Here is a 23575-nt window from a genome sequence, read left to right as displayed (position 1 = left end):
ATTTCCTCCTTAAATGATGTGAATCCTGCATATTGAAAGAAAATTTGTGCTAAAGTAAGCTTTCACCAAGTGAGTCATTTTATAAAGTAAGTGTACATATAAAATTTTATCAGGATAAACACCTAGAAATTAAAAGTGAGGTTTCCAAGAGGATGAGAATAACCTCATTTTGACTTTGAGATGGCTTCTTCTTAAATCTTACCATTTGAATAAATCAGCTCAGCTTTAATTTATCCAGAAAGAAAGAGTAGTCCCATTACTGGCCTAATTCATTTTAAAGATTATAGCAAAATATTACTTAAGAGGTGATTACTCAAAGGTTCTGCATCTTGTGGTATTAGGTAGCAATCTCAACACTTATACCTTCTTTTGTTTCACAGGGAACGGGGAATAAAGAGAACAAAAAAACTCGAAATAGAAAGTTGTAGTGAACCGAATGCTTCCTACAGTCTGTCTGGAGGTGATATATAAATTCAAGTATCAAATTATAAAACTGTACCCAAAGAAGATGTGTACCAAGTGATAAATTAATATAGTTACACATTCTCTTGTTTGAAAACCTCAGATCACCTGTTGTACAAATTAAGAGTTTTTTTTCAGTTTAGAAAAGTAACACTGTCGCTAGCAGAGCACATGGCCACACCTCGTAATCAAATACGTTAATATTTCAGCAGTGAAACACAGGAATATTCACAATAGTAGGATTAATAAATTCATGTCAGTTCTGGTTAGGTTTCTGGACCCTGAAATTATGCATAAGGGATTGTGGCCCTGAAACGAAATCACTATCAGATATATAAGCAAAAAAGTCTTATACCCATGATCCTAGATAAACAGGTAGAAGGGGTTCTTTCCTCTGTTGCAGAAAGAAAATGGCCATCAGGGCAAACACATAAGGCGGCAAACCTCCTTCCTCGGGGCGGTCTATACTGCAAAGCTACAAATGAGAGAAAAGAGGATAAGCATTCTTCTGCAGCAACTTGTCATTTACGTAATTTGGTCTAAAATCTCTTTCTTCATTTCCGTGTAACCCATGATTTCCTCCTCAGAAGGAAACTCCACAGTGACAAAATATAAAACTTCCTTACACTTTTGCAGTAAAGATATGTTGTGGTTTTGAGTGGCAGCTTCAACTTCAAATTTTTCTTTTTTTTTTAACTAAATCAACTTGTGAAGGGACCTCAAATAATATTTCATTTTTTGGACATTCAAGGTAAATTCCATTCAGTTGGTTCAAACGCTTGTTTATGAAGTAAAAATAATGGTTCAGTTCTACTTGTAAGCCAGCAGGCTTTGCCTAGGTTTATGGTCCCCTCATCTTTAGCAATTACCTTGAAAGTGCTTGTTTTAGTCAGAAAGGTGATTAGGGAGAGAATGTAGGCAAACTCATTAGCGCTAGCAGAAATAACAGAAAAAGCATGGCCTACTTAGTGATGAAGCAGGAGGCTGCTTTCAAAGGACAGCATATTGTAATTATCAACTCACCCAGCTAAGAGTAGGGCATCCTCTGTTCATCCTGGACCCAAGCAACAGGAGCTACCTAATGTTACTGCCATGTCTTAATCAGTAAAGCTTTGGCTTTTCTCTATGAAGCACAGAATCTCAACTTTATAATCATGATGGGACATTACATTTTGGGGAAATGTTAAATGCTCTCGTGTTTATTTGAGCATTGGGATATTATTTCAATTGGGATACCACATTTAAAATACTGTAGAAATGTATCAGACAGTGGGTTTCATTTTGGGGGGAGTTTCTGGGTATATTACTGGAAAGAGTATGAGGAGCTTCATCTTGAACTTACCTGGGCCTAAAAATCACCTCAGGAAACTAGTTAAAATGTAAACTTTTGGGACATAACTCTGGGAGTTGATTTTAATAAGTACCATAAATCATTCTGATCTTTCAAGAAATACTGTTACAGTGAAATAAAAACACTGTATTTTCCTTTCTGTACCATTAAAATTTCTGTTCCAATATTCAGATGCCAACTCTCCTGATGTCTATAACTATGCATCCAAACATTTAAGATTAGATGAACCATGTGAAAATCAAAGCATACTGTTTATGCATACATAGAATGTGTTCATTCATTTAAAGAATTCAAACCTACCTTTGCCCAGTATCTAAACGCAACCACCAAAGGAACGAGCTTTGATTCTAGTTTTCCAAGGGCAGTTAAATGATTTGTTGTCAGACAAGCATTTTCATTTCCTGCACTCACTTTGCAAAGAAGACCACTGGTGGGATTACAGGGTGAGGATGGGAAGGAAAAAGAGAAAGATCAAGTTTATAAAGGCATCAGGTATCTCTGACAGCACCAACAACTAATTTATTTACACTGATGATAAATACCTTAGAAATGAAAATAAAAAACTCAATAAATCTTTATGGGTCATTTAAGTCACTGCAGTAAAAAAAAAGATAGGGCAGGTATTTCCTGAGTGAAATTTATTTTTCAGAACTAACATTCTGTGTTTTCATATATTAAAACTATTTTGGAGGGGGGGAATACAAATAAGGAAATACTGTAAAATGTTTGAAATGAGAGCATGAATTCATCTTTGTAAGAGCTAAAGACTGTTTCCTCCAGTTGGAGGACTCTGCCTAATGATGAATCATGGCCTACAAACCCCACATTTACAGTGGTAATGCTTCTAGGTGAAGGGCGAGACGGCCAGGTGAAGTCACACCCATATTCAGCACTATTAAAAATGCTGCTAAAAGGATGGCAAATAAAGGTGATTAGAACAAGTTTGATTTGATAGGGTTGTTTTTTACCGAGTTGAAATGGGTCAAAATGCTTCCTTCCTGTGTTTTTTCCTTTTGAGTAATTTTATTCTTTTTAAAGTAAAACATTTTTTCCTATTGCATCAAATGCCAAAAGTATACAGAGAATGCTAGCAGTAAGCCTGGGAAATTAATCACACAGGAGTTTATCATTCTAGAAACTAGACATTAAGATGTAGTAAAAGTACAGAGTGCTTTTGGCAAGCTGATACTTTTTGATTGATAAACAGCTTAAAGAAACGGAGACCTTTGCTTTTCTCTGCACACCACCACTGGGACCCTAGCGTGGAAATCTGCATCAACATCAGTAAAAGAGTCTGAGGAAAAAGAAAAGAATATTGAAGAGGTTAATTAAGGCTTTGTTTAAAAGCACAACTTTGATAAAGCACAAGTACTGCTTCTAACGTCTGTTTGGCCTTTTGAAAGGCCACTACGAAATAAAGCTCTTGTAAGATGATTATGAAATAAAAATGACTGGCAAAGGAAAGAAGTATTATATTCAACCCTTATTTTGCAAAACTAGTGTCTGATTAGAAATAACTACATTATTGAATCAGAGCATTTAAATACTATGTGGAAAACATAATTAGAAATACGGATAGGACATTGTCAAAAACAAAACTGCTGCAAAAGCTACTAAAATATTCGGGGTCGAAATACATATTGACTGAAGTAAGAAAAAAGGTTTAAATGCTTCATTCAATCAAAACAAGAAGAAAAAAACAAAAACAAGAAGAACCCCAAGAAGGATGGGAAAGACTCATTTAAGGGATGAGCCCGTTTAATGAGGCTTACAGAAAGCATACAAACAATCAAGCCGCAGTGGGACGTGACTTTGGACAACTGATAAACCTAAGTGGGAACGACTATTTGTCGATTCATTAATCTGGGCTGGGTCCCAACTATTTATCATTTGTAAAGTATTAATTTAAATCATGGAAGAAAGAAGATTATCATTTAGTCTTACCCTCAAGAGTATATTTTACATATTTTGCCTCTTTGTATTCTCAGTCTAGACTCATTTAATCTTTATAAATTGTGACATGATCACCAAGGTAAAAGCTTTACTTACAAATAGTTATTCTGCATAGTAGAACAACCAACAGGACTCTAATCAACTAGCTAAGAACTCAGGGGGATCTGCTTTGGTTTTTTGTTTGGATATCACCCATATAAATAAATTAAAGAACATGACTTCCTATGTTCCAAGTCTGAGCAATAAGATAATATTCAAATTATAGACAAAAGAAAAATTTAAGAGCAAAATGTGGAAAGAATTTGACCTTACCACTGTTCTTTAAACATTCTTGAACAAGCAAGAGAACATCTGGCTGAGACATCTAGGAAATAAATCAATGAACACATCAAATGATCCATAAGCATTTCTGCTTCACTAAGATAATACACAGTCATCTGAAGTTACTCCAATTCCTTTCCAAATTAGAAAGCACACTGCTATCACAGTAAAGAAACTAAGCTTTATGCCGTGGGCACTTGTCAGTCAGAGAGGTGAGCACCAAACGAGGATGAGGGTAGATAAAGAGACTTGTAACAGTTAATTCCTGATTCACCAATTCCTGAGGTAATTAGCCTTTCAGCAAATCTCAAAGTTGTGACTAGAACTTGTCAAACTGTTAACAATATTACGCCTCATTCTGTACAACTACTTCAACAGGTTGCTTACTAGTCACCATGTTAGTTTCGCCTTTCTCCAATCCTTGCTCCACATAGGAACCAAAACCACTTAAAATCATAAATAAGATGTAGTTATACCCCTCCTTAAAATTCTCAATGGCTTCTTAATGCCCTTAGGTCAAAATGAAACTCTATGACACAGCCTACAGATCCTGTCTGTTGGGCCCCAGCCTACCTCTCTGTCCTAATCTGATGCTCTTCCTCGACTTGGTCTCTTCATATTACAATTTTCTCTTTCCCTCCTTGAACAGGCCAAGCTCGTTGTCTGCAAATGATGTGCCCTCAGGCTGAAACACACTTTTATCCCTTTCATTCTCCGACCCTTGTTCATTTTTTTAGAGTTTGGCTTAAATGTTATCTCTTCAAAGGGGCTTTTGGGACTGCTATATCTGCACTCTCTTTGTTTTCTGTCACAGAGCCTTGTCTCCCTGCATAGCTCTCATTATAATTAATTATATACACATAATTACTTATCTCTTTCACTAGGGATGAGTTCCACGAGGGAAGAATCCTATCTGTTTTGTCCTCTAGAATCTTATACAGTGCTTGGCATATAACATGAACTCACTGAATATTTTCCAGATGAATGAATGGCATGAAATCAAAATAACTGCTATGCTGGTAAATTACTAATCAAAATTTAAGGTTAAAAGAATAGTAAAATCCATTGGTCAGCTGACCAGGTAGCTATAGTAGTCAGGGATGGCAAGGAATGAGAGGTTGTGAAGTAGAACACCTGGGGGTAGAGCCTAGGAATCTGTATTTTAAAGTAGCAACCCAAGTAAATGTGCATAAACTATCTGCAAACCGGTCTGTGGGAACCACCAGCAGGTAAATGGATAATCTATTAAAGTGCCTTCCAGTTTCAAAATTTTGATTCAACATCTTTTTCTACCTTCTTTCTTTTTAATAAGTATATTTTATTTATTTATTATTGTATTATTTAATTATTTTATTTTGGCGGGTTGGGGGAGGTAATTAGGTTTATGTATTTTTAGAGGTGGTACCGGGGATTGAACCCAGGGCCTTCTGCATGCTAAGCATGCACTCTACCACTTGAGCTATACCCTCCCCCTCAACATCTTTTTGAATCATGTTTAAACCAGAAATCTAAGCTAGGTGTGGTTCTTCAAAAACATACTTATTTTCACAAAGTTGGTGTATATAAGAGGGAACTCAGGAGTAAATTAAGCTTTCAGTTCATAAATGTTTACGTATCTAACACTGAATTCTGAAATCCTTTCCTGCCATTGGAAAGTTGATTAACCAATATAATTTAATCTTTTCAAGCTAACAGAACCTAAATAGTCATATCAGATTCACATGGTTACAAAACCAGGGTTTGAAGGAAGTATGAAAGATCTATAGAGTAAAGTAAGTATGAAAATCTGTATAATATTAAAAGAAATGCTCTGAAATTGAAGGCAGTCAGAAAAAGTAGCAATCTGAGGGAAAAAATGCTTTAAAATTTTTTTAGTAGTTTTTAGTAGTTTTATGGAAAAAATCACACTTAAATTGTCTTCAAGTAGCTAAAATATATTCATAGATAGCTCACATTTGAAATAAAAGCAATTCCACATGATTGCATGAAAACTCTTAACATTTCATTTTGTACTTACAATGGCTGGAAACTGAATGTCAATGTTTACATCTGAAGTTTTGAAGCCCAATCTGCTATAGGATGACCCATATAATCTCAGAGAACAATCTGAAAACATAAGTAATGTGAAAATAAATGTCATAAATAAAGTAAACTTTCTCAAACAAGACACTGCTATTTCAGAAATAGAATGATCAATTAAAATCATACACAAAAAGCAAAATAGTATGCAAATCTGGCATAAACAGGGACAGGAATGGGTAACTCTTTGCTCTTGCCTTCATTTTATTTTATGTAAAAGGAAAGGCTGTTTAGTTTAATAGCCACTCTCTTCATGTTAGTTGTAAAGCATGTTAAAAAAATTACTACATTATTATTTCACATTTTGTGCAGAAAATAAATACTTCACTGATTTTTAAAATGTGAAATTAAAACAGATGCCTAACTTTGTTTTGCAATTATAAACCTGACGGTATACTAACGGGTTAATGCAAACATTTCACCTTTTTCAAGGCACATGTAGGTGTAATTTACTATAAAGACCATGTTTCAGTAAAACAATAATCATAAAAAATCAGCATAAAGTTACTTTTCAACATGAATACTCATTACACTATGAACAAAAAGCTTAATTTAACAATATAATCCCTTTATGACAACTTTTGAAAAATACTTATAATATTACTGATATAACCTAAAATGCTAGGCAGCAAATGATTCACTCTTCAGAGGAAGACGTGTAATATACGTGCACCTCCTATATTTATTTTATGACATTTCCCCCCCAATGTTTTTTACTACCGTTGTGCCAAAAAATTATCCCTTCTCGTCAGGGGACTTTGCAGTGTTTTTTCAGGTTTAAGTCAAGTGTTTTCTTTGGGTTTTACAGTTTTCCATGACAAAGCACATTCAATTTTACAATGGAAATCTATGACAAAAATCAAAATTACAAATGACTTTTCAGGAACCTGTCTACAACATAAAGGATGAGATACCTATATAAGCAAATGAGCAAGCTTTTACCCTTTACTTTTATGAACACACACACATATATATATACGTACATATATATATATATACGTACATATATATATATATATATATATATATATGAACATGAATGATATACTATACGAACAATCTTTCAGTAGAACAAACAGTCCTATGGTTGGTATGGTGTTAAATTTAAAAAGTAATTTCAGCCCTAGCTATGGATCAGAATCAATGTGGAGTTTTCTAAAAAATAGTTTTTTGTATCATCACAGATATAACTTGAAAAATCAATTCAGCAGTACACAAAATCTATCACAAATTTTCTAAAATTCAAAACCCATTTTAGATGGTGCAATTCTTTTGAGGGTAGTTAAATAGAAACTTTTTTGGACACAGATAACCTAAAAATGACTCCAGGATACTTCTCTTAATTTTAACTCAAAATATTGTGTCAATTTAAATAGGTAGAAAGGTGTGGCGATCATTTTGTAATGTACAAAAATACTGAATCACCATGTCATACACCTGAAACTAATATAGCGTATGTCAATTATCCTTTAATAAATAAATAAATAAATAAAACTAAACTTAGAGACAGAAAATAAATAAATAAATAGGTAAACAAATACATACACAAGAGTCCCACAGTGCTCCAATAATATGGGGCATTTAACTTAAAGTAAGTGGACACAATGAAATTCATGATGAAGACAGGAATAATGACAATGCACATAAGCCAGGAAAGCCAGGAAAAACAAAAACACACGAAATATTAAGAGCTTCAGGACATGGCAAATCAATTTCTATTAAGCACGAATTTCTACTGGTAGGAAAAATGAACAGGGTACTTTTAGGTAGCTAAAAAGAAAAACAAATCTAGAAAATACCTGGTAACTTGTATTGGAACGCATTTTCCATGATACGTTTAATTTCTAGTCTCTGTTCCAAGTTCTCACTGTGTAAGCCAAACTCCTGTACCACTTTGTCAATGGCAATACCAATTGCATTTATCTGGGAGGGTGTAGGTGGGGGCAACGTGGTGAGCAACTCTTCCTCCTGCTTCTCCTTTTAAGATCAATGTTGAGATTAAAAACGACTCAGAGTTTTTACCTTCTACCATTCACTGAGACAACACCCTGCAGAATATTCTGGAATATTTTTCTTAGCCCTCCTCACTTTTGCTGTGTTAGTCTTCATCTTATCAAACACACACACTTCTTTACGCACATAAAGTGATAACAGAGGGAAGGCCAGAATAAGGAAAAAGTGTAAAGAAGGAACATTAAAAACAGCAATGGCAAATTATTTGCTTTATTATTACTGGCATAAGGACATATACCTAGTCCTACCAATGGCATCATTCATCCTGACACCGTCCTTCAGGAAATTCACAAGACTGCCCAGTAAAACATATCTGACCAGTATAAAGTATTTTGGCTAAAATAAGTTCAGTGATATAAATAGTCAGATTATTAGTATCATAATCTTAAGGAAAAGAAAGTCATAAAGATGTCAAGTAATAACTGACAAGCACACATATTTGTTTGGTTTCCATTAAACTTACCTTCATGTTTTTCTTGTGCCTCTTCTCTTTGATATGCTTATGAGCAAATGCAATGGATTCAATTAAAACATCACAAAGTCTGCAGGTGTACTTTGCTGTAGGGTAGTTTCTCGGTCGCTATAATTCGAAGAGATTTATAGAGACATATATATATATATATACATATATATATACACACACACACATATACACAAACATATTTATAGAGATATATATAGAGAGAAAGAGACAAAATACAGGTAAACAAAAATTCGCCAGAAGATGATTTCCCATTTACTTTAAAATTGTTCATGTATCACTGTCTCTTTATCACTATGCTAATAGTAATTTATTAAAGTAATTCTATTAAGTCAAACTGAGTATCACTTTTGTAGTGCTTAAGTATCAAAGTAGGATACATAATTCATCAAAGCACATATTCCTAATTACTAACACAGTTTAAACCAAAACAAGGATCTTAACTAACAAATAAAGGGTGTTACCCTTTTCAGCCTGTCGATGCAGTCTCTTTTCAGTCGCTCCTCAGCCTGCTGTAAGCCCAGCAGCTCCTTCATTGAAAGCACAGACTCGTCGATCACAGGGCCTTCCAAATCTCCATCCTGTTCATTGTCTTCATTTCTAGTCCTCCGTGGCTTCCTAGGTCTGGACCTCTGTTTCTTGTTTTCTTAAGTTAGGAGAAAAATATTACTGGCAATATTGAATAATACCACTCTGAGTAAAAAGCAGAACTTATAGGTTTATTAATGAAATCCTGCAATATCTGAATGACATCTGAACGCAGAGCAAAAGGAAAGGTATAGCTCTCCCACGGATAAATTGATTGAATATTTATTAAGCACCTCACATCTGGATACATCTATTCAGAGAAACTGTATTTTTGGAAACCTTAGAAGAATACTACTTCAATCAGACACTGATTTTATCATCTTTCTGATACACTGCTGAACATACTCAAGCAGTAGTAAAAATTATCTTTTGAAGGCAAGTATACCTGAACAATCTCAACAGGGCAAAGATGGACAATGTATCTCCAGAGAACTCAGAAATCAACTACATTTTTAACTAGAGTTAAAAACCACCATTTAATTGAAAAGTTAGCATTGGGCCCTCTCCCCACATTGATATCAAGAAGTCCATGCCAAAACTTTATTTATTGAGAACAACTATTATCCATTTTATCCTGGGAGGGCATAGCTCAAGTGGTAGAGCGCATGCTTAGCATGCATGGGTCCTGGGTTCAATCCGCAGTACCTCCATCAAATAAATAAATAAATCTAATTACCTCCCTTCCAAAAAAAAAAAAAAAAAAAACCAACAACAAAAACAAAAAACCATTTTATCTTTACTTTCACTTTAGCTTCTTTGAACGTCTGCACAATGAGCACATTTCAAAGAAAAAAAGACAATTAGTAGTTTAAATAAAAGTTTTTTACAAACAGACTGATTTCATTTGCTTATAAACTCTGGGGTTAGTTCTATAATCCTTATAACTAATAAATGAATCTATTCCTTTTTTGAAACTTGTGTCTTAACTTCAGTGAAACAAGATGCTTGAGGGATTGATCTACAAAAAATTGTTTAAAATAGCTTTGGTAACTTCTATCAAGTTCTGAAGTGAAGCTACTAGTAACACATAAGAGTACAATGAAATTCAATTTGTCAATTAAAATTGTGCTAAGGGGACTGAGTAGTTTTTAAGTGGCTTACCAAAAATTATTCTCTAAAAATATAAACCTATTGAAATGCTCTGCATGAGGCAACTGCTGCATCAGCTTTTCAGTGGAACTCATTACTTGTATAGAAGGTATAATGAATCAATTGACTGAAAAAAAATTCTTTCAGGAAAGGAGGGTTAACTGGACCTCTAATATTGAGAAAAGCTATCACCAACAGCTCTAAAGGAAAAACAGCAAGCATTGTGCTCAAACTATCTTAAGATGAATACAATGAAATTCTGCAAACAGCTTCTATACTACAATAAAGCAGCAATTTTAAAAAATTAAAGTATTAAGACAAATACACTTAATTTAAAAAAGCAATCAAACTGGACCAAACAAATAAAATACTAAAAAATAAGTAGTTGTTCGAAGAGAAAATCAGTCTATTGCTTTTTTCATTAAATTATCACAATCTCTTAAGGACAGTACTCTTGGTCTGCATAAACTTTTGAGATAAGCACTTCTTTTAACTTAGAAGTATGTCTATTCTCATTTAATTTGCTTATCATTACTAACTAAATAATTGCATCTGACTTCAGTATTTAGGGTAGAAGTTTCTTAGGCAAACACTCATTAAAGATTTACACTAACATGTGCAATACCTGTTAGAAATGTCCATTATTAGTTCACAAAACAGAAACTGATATGAAACCAAATTTTTTTTAACCCCTCCTCTCTTGATCACAAAGGCTTCTCAATATAATTATATTTGCTATCATTTTCTAGAAAGAGTGACTTTAATTTCCCTCCAAAGAGCACAGTTAACACTTGATAGTTTTTATACAGAGAAGTGGATGGCTGCACAAGTTTTGTCTGATGATAGTAACTGCGGTTACCAATGCTGAGTATTTTATCATGTGACAGATGCAATTCAGGCACTTTATGTGCACTGCCTCAGTTTAATCCCTATGGTGATCTGGTCATGGACGCTAATATTACCCCTACTGTACAGAAGGGGAAAATGCTGGTCCAAGAAAATAGGTAACTTGTCCAGGGACACATGACTAAGTCAAATAAAGGATCTGAAACAGATTAAAGCACAGATGGAATTTTCAAATTCAGCTTTCTGTCTGACAATATAAGGATTGAAAGGAACTTACTAAAATTCCTTCCTGTAGCGTACCTGTTCACATCTGAATTAGATCAGGATTAACAAGGACATATAACCTTCTGAACTGAGTTTCACAGGCCTGCATGGTAAAAACAGTCAAATAAAATCTCACTGGAGGGAATTTAGGAAGGCAAAGGTGGATGTTGCTAAAGAATTCCCATAATTACTTAGAGGAAGACTCTTGGCTCATCCCAGGTTTTTGTAGTAATATGAATTCTCGATATACAGTATTCTAAGTTTCTCATATTTTATTTGCATATGGGCCATTATTCTATTCATAAAGGACATGTGTATTTGAGTGGGTGTTTTCTACCTAAGATCATTAATGGCATTGTCCCAAATATATTAAATTGGCAACCTAGGGTATTTGAGGGATGAAGTAGGAGCAGTAATGTAGAACTGAAAAATAGAAAGTTAGTACTAAAAAACAAAGCAACTCTAAGAGAATTTTCATTACATCCTCTTACATCATTTAGTAAGAACTTTATTTTCAGTCCCTTTAATGAGATCATTTTTAGGATCCTCTAGGTACACTGCAAGGTTTATATGTTAAACTAAATCTCTCTCTACAGTAAGCAATGTTATGCCAAAGCTTAGTATTTCCTTCATGAAGATTTTCAAGGGATAGAAACTGAATAGTCCTTCATTTGGAGACTGGGAAAGTACACACCTGTAATTTCATATGGAGAAAACCCGGGAGTTTTTGATTATCTTCAACAAAAATACAGGAAAAAAACTGCAGTTCCTACTCAATACCACTTAAAAGCAACTTACTTTAGTTGCTTTTAAGGCTAAATAGGAATACAGAATAAGAGGTTTTTGATCTGTAAACAGCCCCTTTTAGTATCTGGTTGCAAACTTTTGACCTGTAAATCTTTCTTTCTACAATGCTGCTCAAGACCAACTTTTTCTTTTGAAAGACCCACAATTGGTAACTAAATTAAAATGCCCATGCCCTGCCTGGACAGAGTAATATGGAAACGTTTAAAGACATGCAAACTTTTAAAATTGAAAGCCCAGAAATTATGAATACGTGTTCAGCTTCTGTCAGATTTCAGGTTCAGTAAGGCTGAGTTCATGGCCAGAGGAGCACAGTACACGATTTCAGTTCCACTTCCTCATCTATCATTCTTTGTAAACAAGGCTGGATAAATTTAACCTCTCCGGAGCCACAGCTGCCTGCTTTGTGAAATCGTGACTCTACCTTTGATGTGTCATGACGGAGCACTGTCAGACAATTCCTTCAAGTTCTCTCTGGCTTAAAGATTTACCAGGCTGAGCTCTTGCCCTTCCCTTCTGTTTGATTCCTTTATAACTGAGGTCTGTTGCTGTTTTATGATACATGGCATTTTCTCTTGCATTTCCTATCTTAAAAAATATAAAACAGCACCTTTTCTCTCATTTAAAACTATCCTAAGACCCACTGAAGATAAAAAAAATGTCTTTTTCCCTGTTAAGTATTCTAAACATCCAGATCAAAAATGCAAATGCCTTATAGGTTTTATATATATATATATATATACTGGTCACTGTGAGATAATAAGAAGGAAGAGGGTTTCTGGAGGCCTAGAAAGTGCCAATGTTGCCTGAAAGCATTGAAATTAAAAAAATGTTTAAAGTGCTGGCCACTTTAAAAAAAAAAAGGCTTACAGCCAATAAACTTAAAAGCCCATTTTTTCCAAGAATAATTTTCCAAGCATCATTTGCATTTTCAGACTAAATATTACCTTATCTTTTCCTTCAAATTTATGACTGTATTTCATTTCAGCACATATAGCCCATTAGGTAAAAATAATCTTTCCGTTTATGGAAGTTATTGGTACATGGACAAAATCTATTCACCTTTTAGAAAAAGGTATAAATAATAACTCTGAGGCAATTATTATTGAGCACATAGAGCACTTAGAAATGGTCTTGGTTTTACTGAAACCAGTAAAGGGTTGTAACTTGACAAGCTGGAAACATTACCAGGGCTTCCTGCTTCCATTTCTGACATGGTTTCCAGGCTTGTCAGGTCTTTATGAAACAGTCGTCTTACAGTTCTGTAGCCTCTTCCGTCTTGCCACCTATATCCATCTTCACTTTCTTGAAAGGAGTCCTTTCTTGGTCGGTTTATAACAGGAATTCTAGGTCCAGGTTTGAATTCTCTCCAATTGTCTGAATTCCCAGCAAGTTCATCGGATAGCCATCTCTTACTCTGATCTTTGTGGTTGTCATTTATCCAAGCAGGCTGACTGTAAATTGGGTTCTTAAATGCATATGGATTGCTGGAAACAGCATAGGGTCCTTTTCTGGGGGTATTCCCATAGTTCCCTGGTATTACTTTTTTTTTTGGAAGGCCTTTTTCCATTTTACTGCTATGGCCTTTAGCATAATCATCCATTATTAAATAATCTTGTTGCGAGTGACCCCTTCTGAAATCCTCATCATCTGTAGCCCCTCGCTCTTTAGTACGCTTCACAAAATAAGGTTTGGCGGCATCTCCCATGGTCTTTGACTTCAATTTTCTTACTCTGCACCTGAAAGAAGGCATTTTGGAGAAACATCAAACTATAACAAGATACCATACCAAGTACACAAAATACGACACATTTACTGCAAATACTCAAAAGCCTGTAAGAAACTCTTCTTTTCCATCACATCCCAATAGTCAGTGCATTATTCTAGAAGTTAGGAGGCTTAGTCCTACAACATTCATGAAAATTAGTTTAGTATTCACTATTTAACATCAAGATTAAATTTGCCTTAGAAAGTACAGTATAAAAAATGTCACTCATACTAAGCTGGTTGGCTTTTACCTATACAACAAAAGCTTTTCTTTTCAACGCCCCCCCAATCCCCCCAAACCTAAATACCTCACCCCAAGCCTGTACTTTAGAGAACTCCCAAAACAGTCTTTTGAAGACAAAATGGCAATTACTTTTAAATGTTAAACAAAGTAACCGAAACTTTCTGTGGGCGTAGTACATCTCTGAACTCCACTTTCCCGTCCCCTCTCCCTACCCCGGGGCCTCGGCTGCGCTCACCACTATTCAGAACGACAGGCTTCGATCAGCTCGGTTAGAGGGGCTGGGCTCCCGACCAAGGCTCCGCTCCAGTCAGAGACTAGCTTTCCGACTAAGGGACAACTCCAGCTAACCTCTCTGTCCTCATCCTTTCACCCCAAACAAGTTTGGTTTTGTCAGGAACAGCAATTCTCCCTCTTCGATCCCCTTGTGACCGCCCCGCCCCGGATCTGCCTCAGTTTCCACCCTTCGAACCCGAGGCGGAAAAACAGGAGGCGTCTCCGCACTCCTAGCCACGAAGCCATCGCGGGGACCAGGAAGCAGGAAGTGACCTACCTCCTCAATGGGGTTCCGGGGTCCCCCTGGCAGGACAGGGGGCCAGGGCCGAGTGCCTCCACCCAGATCCCTTCTCCTCCTGCTCCCGCAGGGTCTGACACAAAGTGAAGATGCGGACTCGAGCCCGAGAGCTCAGCACCCGGCGGCCTGGGGGCTCCCAGGTCCTCGCAACTGGGGCAAGGAGGCCGGCGAGGGATGGAGCCAGCGTATCTCCCAGGCCGGGCCCGCCCTCTACTCTAGAGACCGGAGAACCCACCGGAGACCCACACCAGACAAGAGTCTGAGAGGAACGCGGGGGAAAAGGCACCTGGGAGGACTCACCACCTCCGCCGCGGTCCCCCGCCTCTTCCTGTCCCGGCAGGGCTCCCTCTCCGTGTTTTCCTTCAGCCCCACTTCCGGCGCTCAGCGCTGTCTCATTGTGCGCGATTGGGAGCCGGCGGGGCCCCCGCCCGACAGCTCCGCCCCGCACGCCGGAAACGCCCGCCGCCCTGCCCCTCCCACTTCCGCCGCCGCCGCAGCTCGGCGCGCGCGTCTTCCGGGCGTCGGGCGTCTGGTCTGGTTCGCAGCGCTCGCTCTCCTCAACTTTTCTCTCGGGGGGGGGTCCTCGCCTAGGCTCCTCTCTCTCGTAGGCCTCGAAAGCACCGGGAAGCGTGCGGGGAAGCCTCTCGTTCTCCGAGAGAGACCCAGAGCCCGCGGTGGGGGCGCAGCCGCACGCCCGGGTCGGCTCGGAGGCTCGGCTTTGTCCCTGGATGCTTCTGGTCGGTTCCAGAGCAAGTTCAGCCTGGGTCTGAGGCCTCGTGGCGCTTTTGCTGTTTTTCTGATAATTCGAGTGGTTGAACGTCTCAGTGAGGTCTTAATTACCGACTCTCTAAAAACGCCAGCGTTTAAGCTTCCGCTGTTCACCCAGATCTCAGTGTAGTCAAGGGAAATGCTGTGCTTTTTTTTTTCTTGGATTGTGTACGGACTAGTGTATCTTAAGAACAGAACTGTGTTTTGAAGAAAATGTATAATCGCAAAGGATGACCAAGAAGGGTCATAACTTGAGTCTTTGAACGGCGAATGCACATCTGGAATTAGCAAACAACTTGGGCTCTTCCCCTCACACTACCTCATGTTTTCTTTTGACTGACGTTCCCTGCTGTCTGCAGTGTTCCAAATGCTTTGAAAGCCTCGAGCAACTAATATAATTAGGGAGCGTTGAGGAAATGTGACAATTCTGACTTCTCTGCTTCTTAAGAAAATTTACATTTAAATCCATGAGATTCTGTGGGGATAATGGTCTTAAAATGAACACATTAGTACTGGCTGTTGCCGGCACTGTTCTGAGGGCTTTACAAATAATTACTCACTTAATCCACACAACAACTCCACTAGGAAAATACCATTATCCCCGTTTTTAAAGATGGAGAAGGAACATTTACGGTGAAGTAAATGGCACCGCTGGAATCCAAACCCTGATGAGGCAGAGTCTGTTGTTGACCACTGTCTATACTAAAGGTGATTTAAAACAGGTAGGTGCAACTCTTGTATAATGTCTTATCTAGATACTCTGGTTATGGAAATACATGACAGTCAAGTCAATCTGTTCGACATGCAGACAGTGGCCTTATATTGAGTCCAAAAAGAATGTGATGATACACAATTACGTTTATTATATGCAACAGCAGCGCAGTCGCGTAATTCTGGATGGAAGGACTGGTTTAGGAAAAGTTAGGAAAAGTCAGCCTCGACTGTCTAGAATTCTGGAGGAGCAGCAGAGGGTACATCTTTTTAAGGGCTTAAAATATTTCTTATTTGCATTTTCAGAGTGTTACCCAAAGCCTAACTTCTATTCTAAATGTGCTTTTCAGAGTCATCTTGAAGATAAATAGGCTCTCTAAAACGAGATGCAATCCTAATCAAAAGATACTGACAGATTAAGGTACCTCTTTCTGTCCATGTTGTACTGCAATGGGAATTTAAATTGGCCATGGGGATCCATAAAATCCAGTTGGAAAGTTTGGTTTGATTCTTCTTTGGATGTCACTGGAGGGGATACTTAGTTTTGCAGGAACTTTGTGCTGATGGCTGAAGGGTGAAGACATGTTTCCAACAACTTGGAGCAGAAGTGTCGAGACTGTCTGGTTTAGAGGACTTTATGGCTGCTCCCGGTATTACAATGTGTCTTTTATCTTGAACCAGAAGCTTAACATTGTATTACATCTTGACAAGTCAACCTGTAACAAACCCAGTGCTCTTTTATCCTGTAGGGCCATGGAGTCAGGAGTGTTAAGAGTTGTATTCAGAGTTTTGTCAGCCAATTTTTTTTTTGTAGTGCTTTTTATCCATTTTATTAGTGTGAAAGGAAAATCAGAATGGAGTAGTCAGTATTGCTAAGAGAACTCTGTAAAATGGAGCTGGGAAGCTGTGGAGGAAGTGAGACTTATACATGTCTCAACTCGGATGGAATCTCAACTTTTGACCACTTATTATCTTAACATAGGCATCCAGAACATCTGTACAATGTTTCAGAAACATAAGATAGTTTTGGATCCTTATCGTAAATAATTTGTGACAGCCTATCCCTTAAGGACAAATATTTCCCTTTTTGCATCAGAGCCAATCATAATTCTTGCAAGAATTTTTACAACCTTGCAAGGACTTTAACAACCTTGTGGCATTTTGCTTTTATAAGCCCCTAACTCTCTTCTCCAGAACACTAGGTTTTACCTGAATCTGTCTCCTGAATTGCAGTTCCTAAGACCCCAAATAAAGCTTTTTGTTCTTTGCAGCCTTGATACTGATTATTATTCAACATTAGTGAATTCTGTTGATTCCTCCTTGAAATATGTAGAGTCTAGTGTCTTCTCACCACCTCCAGTTTCCAGCCTGACGTCAGTCACCACCATTGCTTCCGTACATTGCTACAATCAACTTTCACTTTTATCCTTCTTTATCTATTCTCAACACTGTTGCCAGGAAACTCAGGTTAAAATCTGAGCTAGATTCTGATTTCCCCCTCAAAACCCCTCAGTGTCTCCCCATTTCTCTGGGAGTAAAAGCTGAAGTTCTTACAATGCCTACAAGGCCCCTCCCTTTACTTCTGATCTCACTCCCCACCCCTACCCAGCCTTCCTGCAATTCCTTCATCACACCAGGAAAGCTCTTCAGGGCTTCACACTGGCTGTTCCCTCTGTCTAGAAAGCTTTCCTTCCCTTTGGTCACATCCTCATCTCTTTCATATCTTTGGTTAAAGAGGATCACATTCTCCCTCCATATCAGATTCTCCAAGAGGCCAATCTGACTATGCGTTTAAATTGCTACCCACCACCCTCTCTTCTGCTTTCTCAACCCCCCTCACCTGGTCTTTTTTTTTTTTTTTTTTTTTTTTACTCTTGTAGTACTGTGTGCACTTTGTCGCCTGCCATGAAATTTAAGTGTTTATTATGGTTATTTGTTTCTTGTCCATCTCCCTTCTCTGCAATATAAGTTCAACAAGGGCAGAGGCTTGCCTGTTTTGTTTACCAGTATGTTTGCTGGTACGTAGAACATTACCTGACTCATAGCAGACTCTCTAGAAATATTTGTGGAGTGAATGAAGGATACAGGACAAGTCAGGCTCTACAGCAATGGTTCTTTGGGAGCATTTGATTCCCCTCTTTTATCAGGTGTATCTGTACTCTTACAAAGTTCTACTATTAAAACAGGATTGAAAATGAACTCAGAAGCTTCAAAATAATGTACTCCTTCCTCCTTCCTTCCTCTGTCTAGGGTTTTCAACATTCTCATAATGGCTTTCTTTTCTTTTTTTATTTCAAATTTCTCAGATAATTGAGTTGGAATACTTCTTGAGTCAGTTAGGATGCGTATTGACTACGATATAAGAACTAAACTGTCTTACACCCGAAGATAATTATTGGCTCACAAAACTGAGAGGTCAGAGGGGTAGTGTAGGCTTCAGGGCTAACTTTGTCCAGTGGTTATGCTCTCCTGTGCATTTGGACTTTACCTTCGACCCTCCTGTGTGTATGGACCTTACCTTTGAGCCGCAGACCCAGAGTGGCATAGTGGCAGTGGCAGTTCCTGACTTCACAGCAGGAGAAAAGGCAGATTCTAGAAGCCAGGACAAAATTCCAAAGACTCTTACAAATTTCATTTTAAATCTTACTATCTTTTGCTGGTTCAGAGTTCTTCTTATATCAGTCCCTAGTAAGGGGGATACCATTAACGTTAGACCAGGGTTTCTCTACCTCAGGCCTATTGGCATTTTGAGTTGGATAATTCTTTGCTGTGGGGGTTGTCCTGGGCTTGGCAGAATGTCTAGCAGTGTCCCTGACCTCTACCTGAGGATGCCCTCCCCATAGTTGTGACAGTCAAAAACATCCCCAGGCATTGTCAAATGTCCCTGGAGGGCAACATCATGCCAGCTGAGAACCATGCCTTAGCCCATCGGGCTCACGCTTGGAGCTAGGGCTTGAGGTCAGCTTGCTTTGGGGCACTTGGTTGCATGAGGGAGGATGGCATAGCGCAGTCTTTCGAAGACCTTCCTCTGAGTCGGGCTTAGACTGGACTTTTTTTTTTTTTTTAAGTGAAGTATAGTTGATTTACAATGTGTTAGTTTCAGGTGTACAACAAAGTGATTCAGTTATACATATATATATTTATTCTTTTCAGATTCTTTTCCATTATTTATAGGTTATTACAAGATATTGAATATAGTTCCCTGTGCTATGCAGTAGGTCCTTGTTGTTTATTTTATATATAGTAATGTGTATATGTTAATTCCAAACTACTACTTTATCCCTCTCTGTCTTCCTCCTTTGGTAATCGTAAGTTTGTTTTCTATGTCTGTGAATCTACTTCTGGTTTGTAAATAAGTTCATTTATATCATTTTTTTTAAGATTCCACATATAAGTGACATCTTATGATATTTGTCTTTCTCCATCTGACTTCACTTAATATGATAATCTCTAGGTTCATCCATGTTGCTGCAAATGTCATTATTTCATTCTTTTTTAAAAATTGAATTATAGTTGATTTACATATTTCATTCTTTTTATGGCTGAGTAATATTCCACTGTATATATACCACATCTTCTTTATCCATTCATCTATAGATGGACAGGTAGGTTGCTTCTATGTCTTGGCTATTGTAAATAGTGCTGCTGTGAACACTGGGGTGCAGATATCTTTTTGAATTAGAGATTTCTCTGGATATATGTCCAGGAGTGGGATTGCTGGATCATATGCTAACTTTATTTTTAGTTTTTTAAGGAGCCTCCATACTGTTCTCCATAGTAGCTGCACCAATTTACATTCACTGGATCAAGAATCTGAGAATATTCCTGGGTGCATATGCTACCCTTTAGAGCCTGCAGCCCTCCCATTGCTACTCGAAGCTGGAGCTTTCAGAACTCATCTCTAAGACATCTTTGTCTTTACAGACCCAACCTCTAGAAGACACCAGGAAGCTGCTGCCTTTCTCCTTGCCAATTAGCTCAGCACAGATGGAGTTCTTTCTCCCAGCACTGGTCACAGGGCCATGATGGAGAGAAATCAGGGCTGGATTATTCAGAAGAAAAAGTCTGTACCTTTTCAAAAAGAGGTGTAGCTGGTGGTGGGTAGGCCTGTGGCAGTGTTGGTGATACAAAGATGGGAGAGGAAGGGAGGAAACTTCTATCGAGTGTATGACCATGGAGCTGAGCACTCAGTACATGTGTCTGATTGTCGTCTTGCAGGTCTACAATTTGTGAGTTATGTTAGAAAGCAGAGGTTCAGAGAGTAAAATCATAGGTGCATGGTAGCATGACTCTACTGGCTTATTCACAACTTGACCACAGTCTTTCAGACTTCAAAGGTTATGTTCTTTTTACTCCACCATGCACCGAGCTCTTATCCCCTGCCTGAGCTCTCACATCCCAAAGAGCCACTGTTCCTTTCTGAATTCTCCTTTTTTGAGGCTGCTCTCTGATTCAGTGGTCTCAGCTGTAAATCCAGCCCTGCCTCTATTTTGCTTTGATCTTGGGCAAGTTACCTTCCCTGGTCTTCAGTTTCCCTAACTGTAAGCAAGAGACAAGGAATATGATGCCAAACATCTGGTCACTCTTCTTGACTGGTCATGAGCAGTTCAGTTCTCATGAGTAACTTATTTTGGGGTGTGTATTTTAATGAGTTTATATATTTATGATCATTTGTTTTTACTGATTAAATCTAAGTAAAAATTAAATTATGTGTATTTTGAGGTTTTTAGATTTATCTTCTATGATATTAAATTTCTCTCCATGGTTGTGATATAAAATAAATCTTATTTTTAAATCCATAGAGATTTAAATTCATTAGTAGTTTAAAAATGAATATTCTGTAGAACAATATTATTATGGATTACTTATATTTAACTAGATAAACCAAGCCATGTCTTTCTGAAATAACACTATATGCAGTAAAAGTTGCATGTGAATGACTGAGCAGTAATCTGAATATGAGCTGTGTTCTCTGTATCTATGTTTTGGGCCTTTTAAGATACAGCTTATGTAAATTATTAAAAGAATGATTAAAACAAAAAAATCTTCTAAAATATGTTTAAAATAAATTTAAAAGATTATTTAAAGAAAACTAGTAATAATTATCAAAAGATGTCAAAAATCATTAAGGTGACATACATGATTGAACTTTGGGAAGCACTGGACCCAAGGGAGAGAAGAGAACATGCCCAGAATTAAACACTTGAGTGTGTCAAACAACTAGACATTAAGAGAAATAAGAGGGAAGGGGGAACAGGTCAAGTGGTAGAGCACATGCTTAGCATACACAGGGTCCTGGGTTCAATCCCCAGTACTTCCTCTAAAAATAAATAAGTAAACCTAATTACCTCCCCCCTAAAAAATAAATAAATTAAAAAAAAAAGAAAAATAAGAGATTGTGATATGTAAATCTTCTCTCTCACCTATTTTGGCCTGATGGAAGTCAAATGTAACAAAAATGCTATGTCAAGATGTCCAGGGGTTCCCTTGAGTGGGGAGGATCCGCAACCAGCCTAGGTCAAGGCATTTAACTACTGACATTGGGTGTGGTTAACATAGTGCCTCAAATTTCCAGAAGTAATCCCTGCTAAGTACCATCTATTGCTTTGAAACTATCCTCTCCTGGGCCAAAGAGGTGGAAGTTGGAAAGAGAGAAAGGCAGTGAAGGGGATGGGAAAAGTGAAGTAGTATTTAGACATCAAGGTGGTGGAAGTGGGGCAGCTTTGCAATTCGGTGAGAGAAAATTAAGCCTAAATTAGGGCTATACTAACGATACATAAGGAGAAAATATAGCTTGAAGTGTAGTCTTCGTTACAGAAAATGGGGTAGAGTTTAATTAAATGAAAATAATAAGTAAAATATATTAATGGTCCTAATCTTGAACTGTCCTAGTGTTCTTGAACTGATGTACTTTATCCCCTGGGCAGGAAACAAACCAAAGTGCCTCTCAGGGTGGGGCTGCCAGATAAAATATTTGGGACATATTTATACTAAAAAATTGCTTGTTGTTTATCTGAAATACAGATTTACCTGGGTGGGTCTGTGTTAATTAATTAATTTTGTTATTGCTAACTTGGTTGTCTCCAGTATCTTCCAGAGGCTCTTGGCTAAATCTTGCACTTTTGGCAAGTATCCACCCAACTGAAGAATATTTACTGGTTCTCAGATTGTCTATGTTTTCTTCTTGCAGTGACCGTATAAAAAGCTTCCTTTCTCCCTGTACCATGTTGTGTTTTGAAAAATATCAGACCTGCAGAAAATTTGCAAGAAATGTGCAATGAATATCCATATACCATTTATGTAATTTACCAGTTTTAACATTTTGTCACATTTTCTTCTTTTCTCTCCCTCCCTCTTTTCCTCCCTTTGTGCATATACATATTTAGCTGAACTATTTGAGAGCTAGTTGCAGACATCTAAGACCCCTAGCCCTCCAAACTCTCAGCGTATATCTTTCAAAAATGAGGATTTTTCCTGTATTAATCGCGCTGCAGTGATCACATTCAGGACATTTAATGTTGACACAGTGCTGCTTCTAATGTGCAGTTCATATTTAGATTCCTGCAATTGTCCCAATAATGTCCTTAACGTTGTTTTATTTTTATATTTTCATTCAGGATTTGAGCAAGGATCATGCATTGCATTGCTTGTTTTTATGTCTCTTAAGGTTCTTTAATGTAGCACAGGTTGACAATCTTTTTGTTGTTGTTTTTCATTCATGATATTAACTTTTCTATTTTTGGGGGGGGAAGTAATTAAGTATGCACGTCTTTATTTTAATGGTGGTCCTGGGGACTGAACCCAGGACCTTGTGCGTGCTAAGTACGCACTCTACCACTGAGCTATACCCTCCTTCCTGATATTTTTGAAGAGTCTAAGCCCATTCTTTTACCCATGGTTAAACTTAGATTAAACAGTTTTGGCAGCAATACTATTACATAGGTGAGGTATCACACATCTGAGTGTGTCACAGCAGAGGACATGTAATGTGAATGTGTCCTTTTAATGATGATAAGTTGGATCATTTGGTTATTTCTCCATTATAAAGATTCCTTTTTTCTCCTTGTAGTTAATAAGTGACTTGTGATGGGATACTTTGCACTGTGTGAGATCCTTTCACCCCATCTTCCCCCCAGTGGTTTTTGCATCCACTGATGATTCTCTCCTGAAATCAAATATTACCATGGTAGTTGTGAAATAGTGAATTTCTATTTCTTTCATCTTTTGTGTTAGTTGGCATTCTTCTTTATAGGAGGGCTTTCC

The 23575-nt window shown here is 37.6% G+C and overlaps 1 protein-coding gene across 8 annotated transcripts in view; it reads right to left on the bottom strand.

The window, feature by feature from the left end:
- The window catches only part of TUT7 (terminal uridylyl transferase 7), a 57659-nt gene extending 42392 nt beyond the window's left edge, over positions 1 to 15267 (bottom strand). For 4 of the 8 annotated variants that reach the window (XM_031447323.2, XM_064490112.1, XM_064490113.1 and 1 more), the window contains exons 1-10: positions 15134 to 15267; positions 13440 to 13990; positions 9125 to 9306; positions 8643 to 8759; positions 7966 to 8143; positions 6105 to 6193; positions 4079 to 4130; positions 3038 to 3107; positions 2114 to 2240; positions 818 to 937 (exon numbers count right to left, since the gene is read on the bottom strand). In XM_031447323.2, the coding sequence (XP_031303183.1) occupies positions 818 to 937; positions 2114 to 2240; positions 3038 to 3107; positions 4079 to 4130; positions 6105 to 6193; positions 7966 to 8143; positions 8643 to 8759; positions 9125 to 9306; positions 13440 to 13959 (1455 nt within the window). In that variant the 5' untranslated portion in view covers positions 13960 to 13990; positions 15134 to 15267. The other 4 variants (XM_031447325.2, XM_031447322.2, XM_031447324.2 and 1 more) reach the window with 4 other exon arrangements.
- Between the last annotated feature and the right edge of the window lie 8308 nt (positions 15268 to 23575).

Source organism: Camelus dromedarius, chromosome 10 (genome assembly GCF_036321535.1).
Source record: "Camelus dromedarius isolate mCamDro1 chromosome 10, mCamDro1.pat, whole genome shotgun sequence".
Classification (NCBI taxonomy): Eukaryota; Metazoa; Chordata; class Mammalia; order Artiodactyla; family Camelidae; genus Camelus; species Camelus dromedarius.
This window is presented reverse-complemented; position numbering and strand designations above follow the sequence as displayed.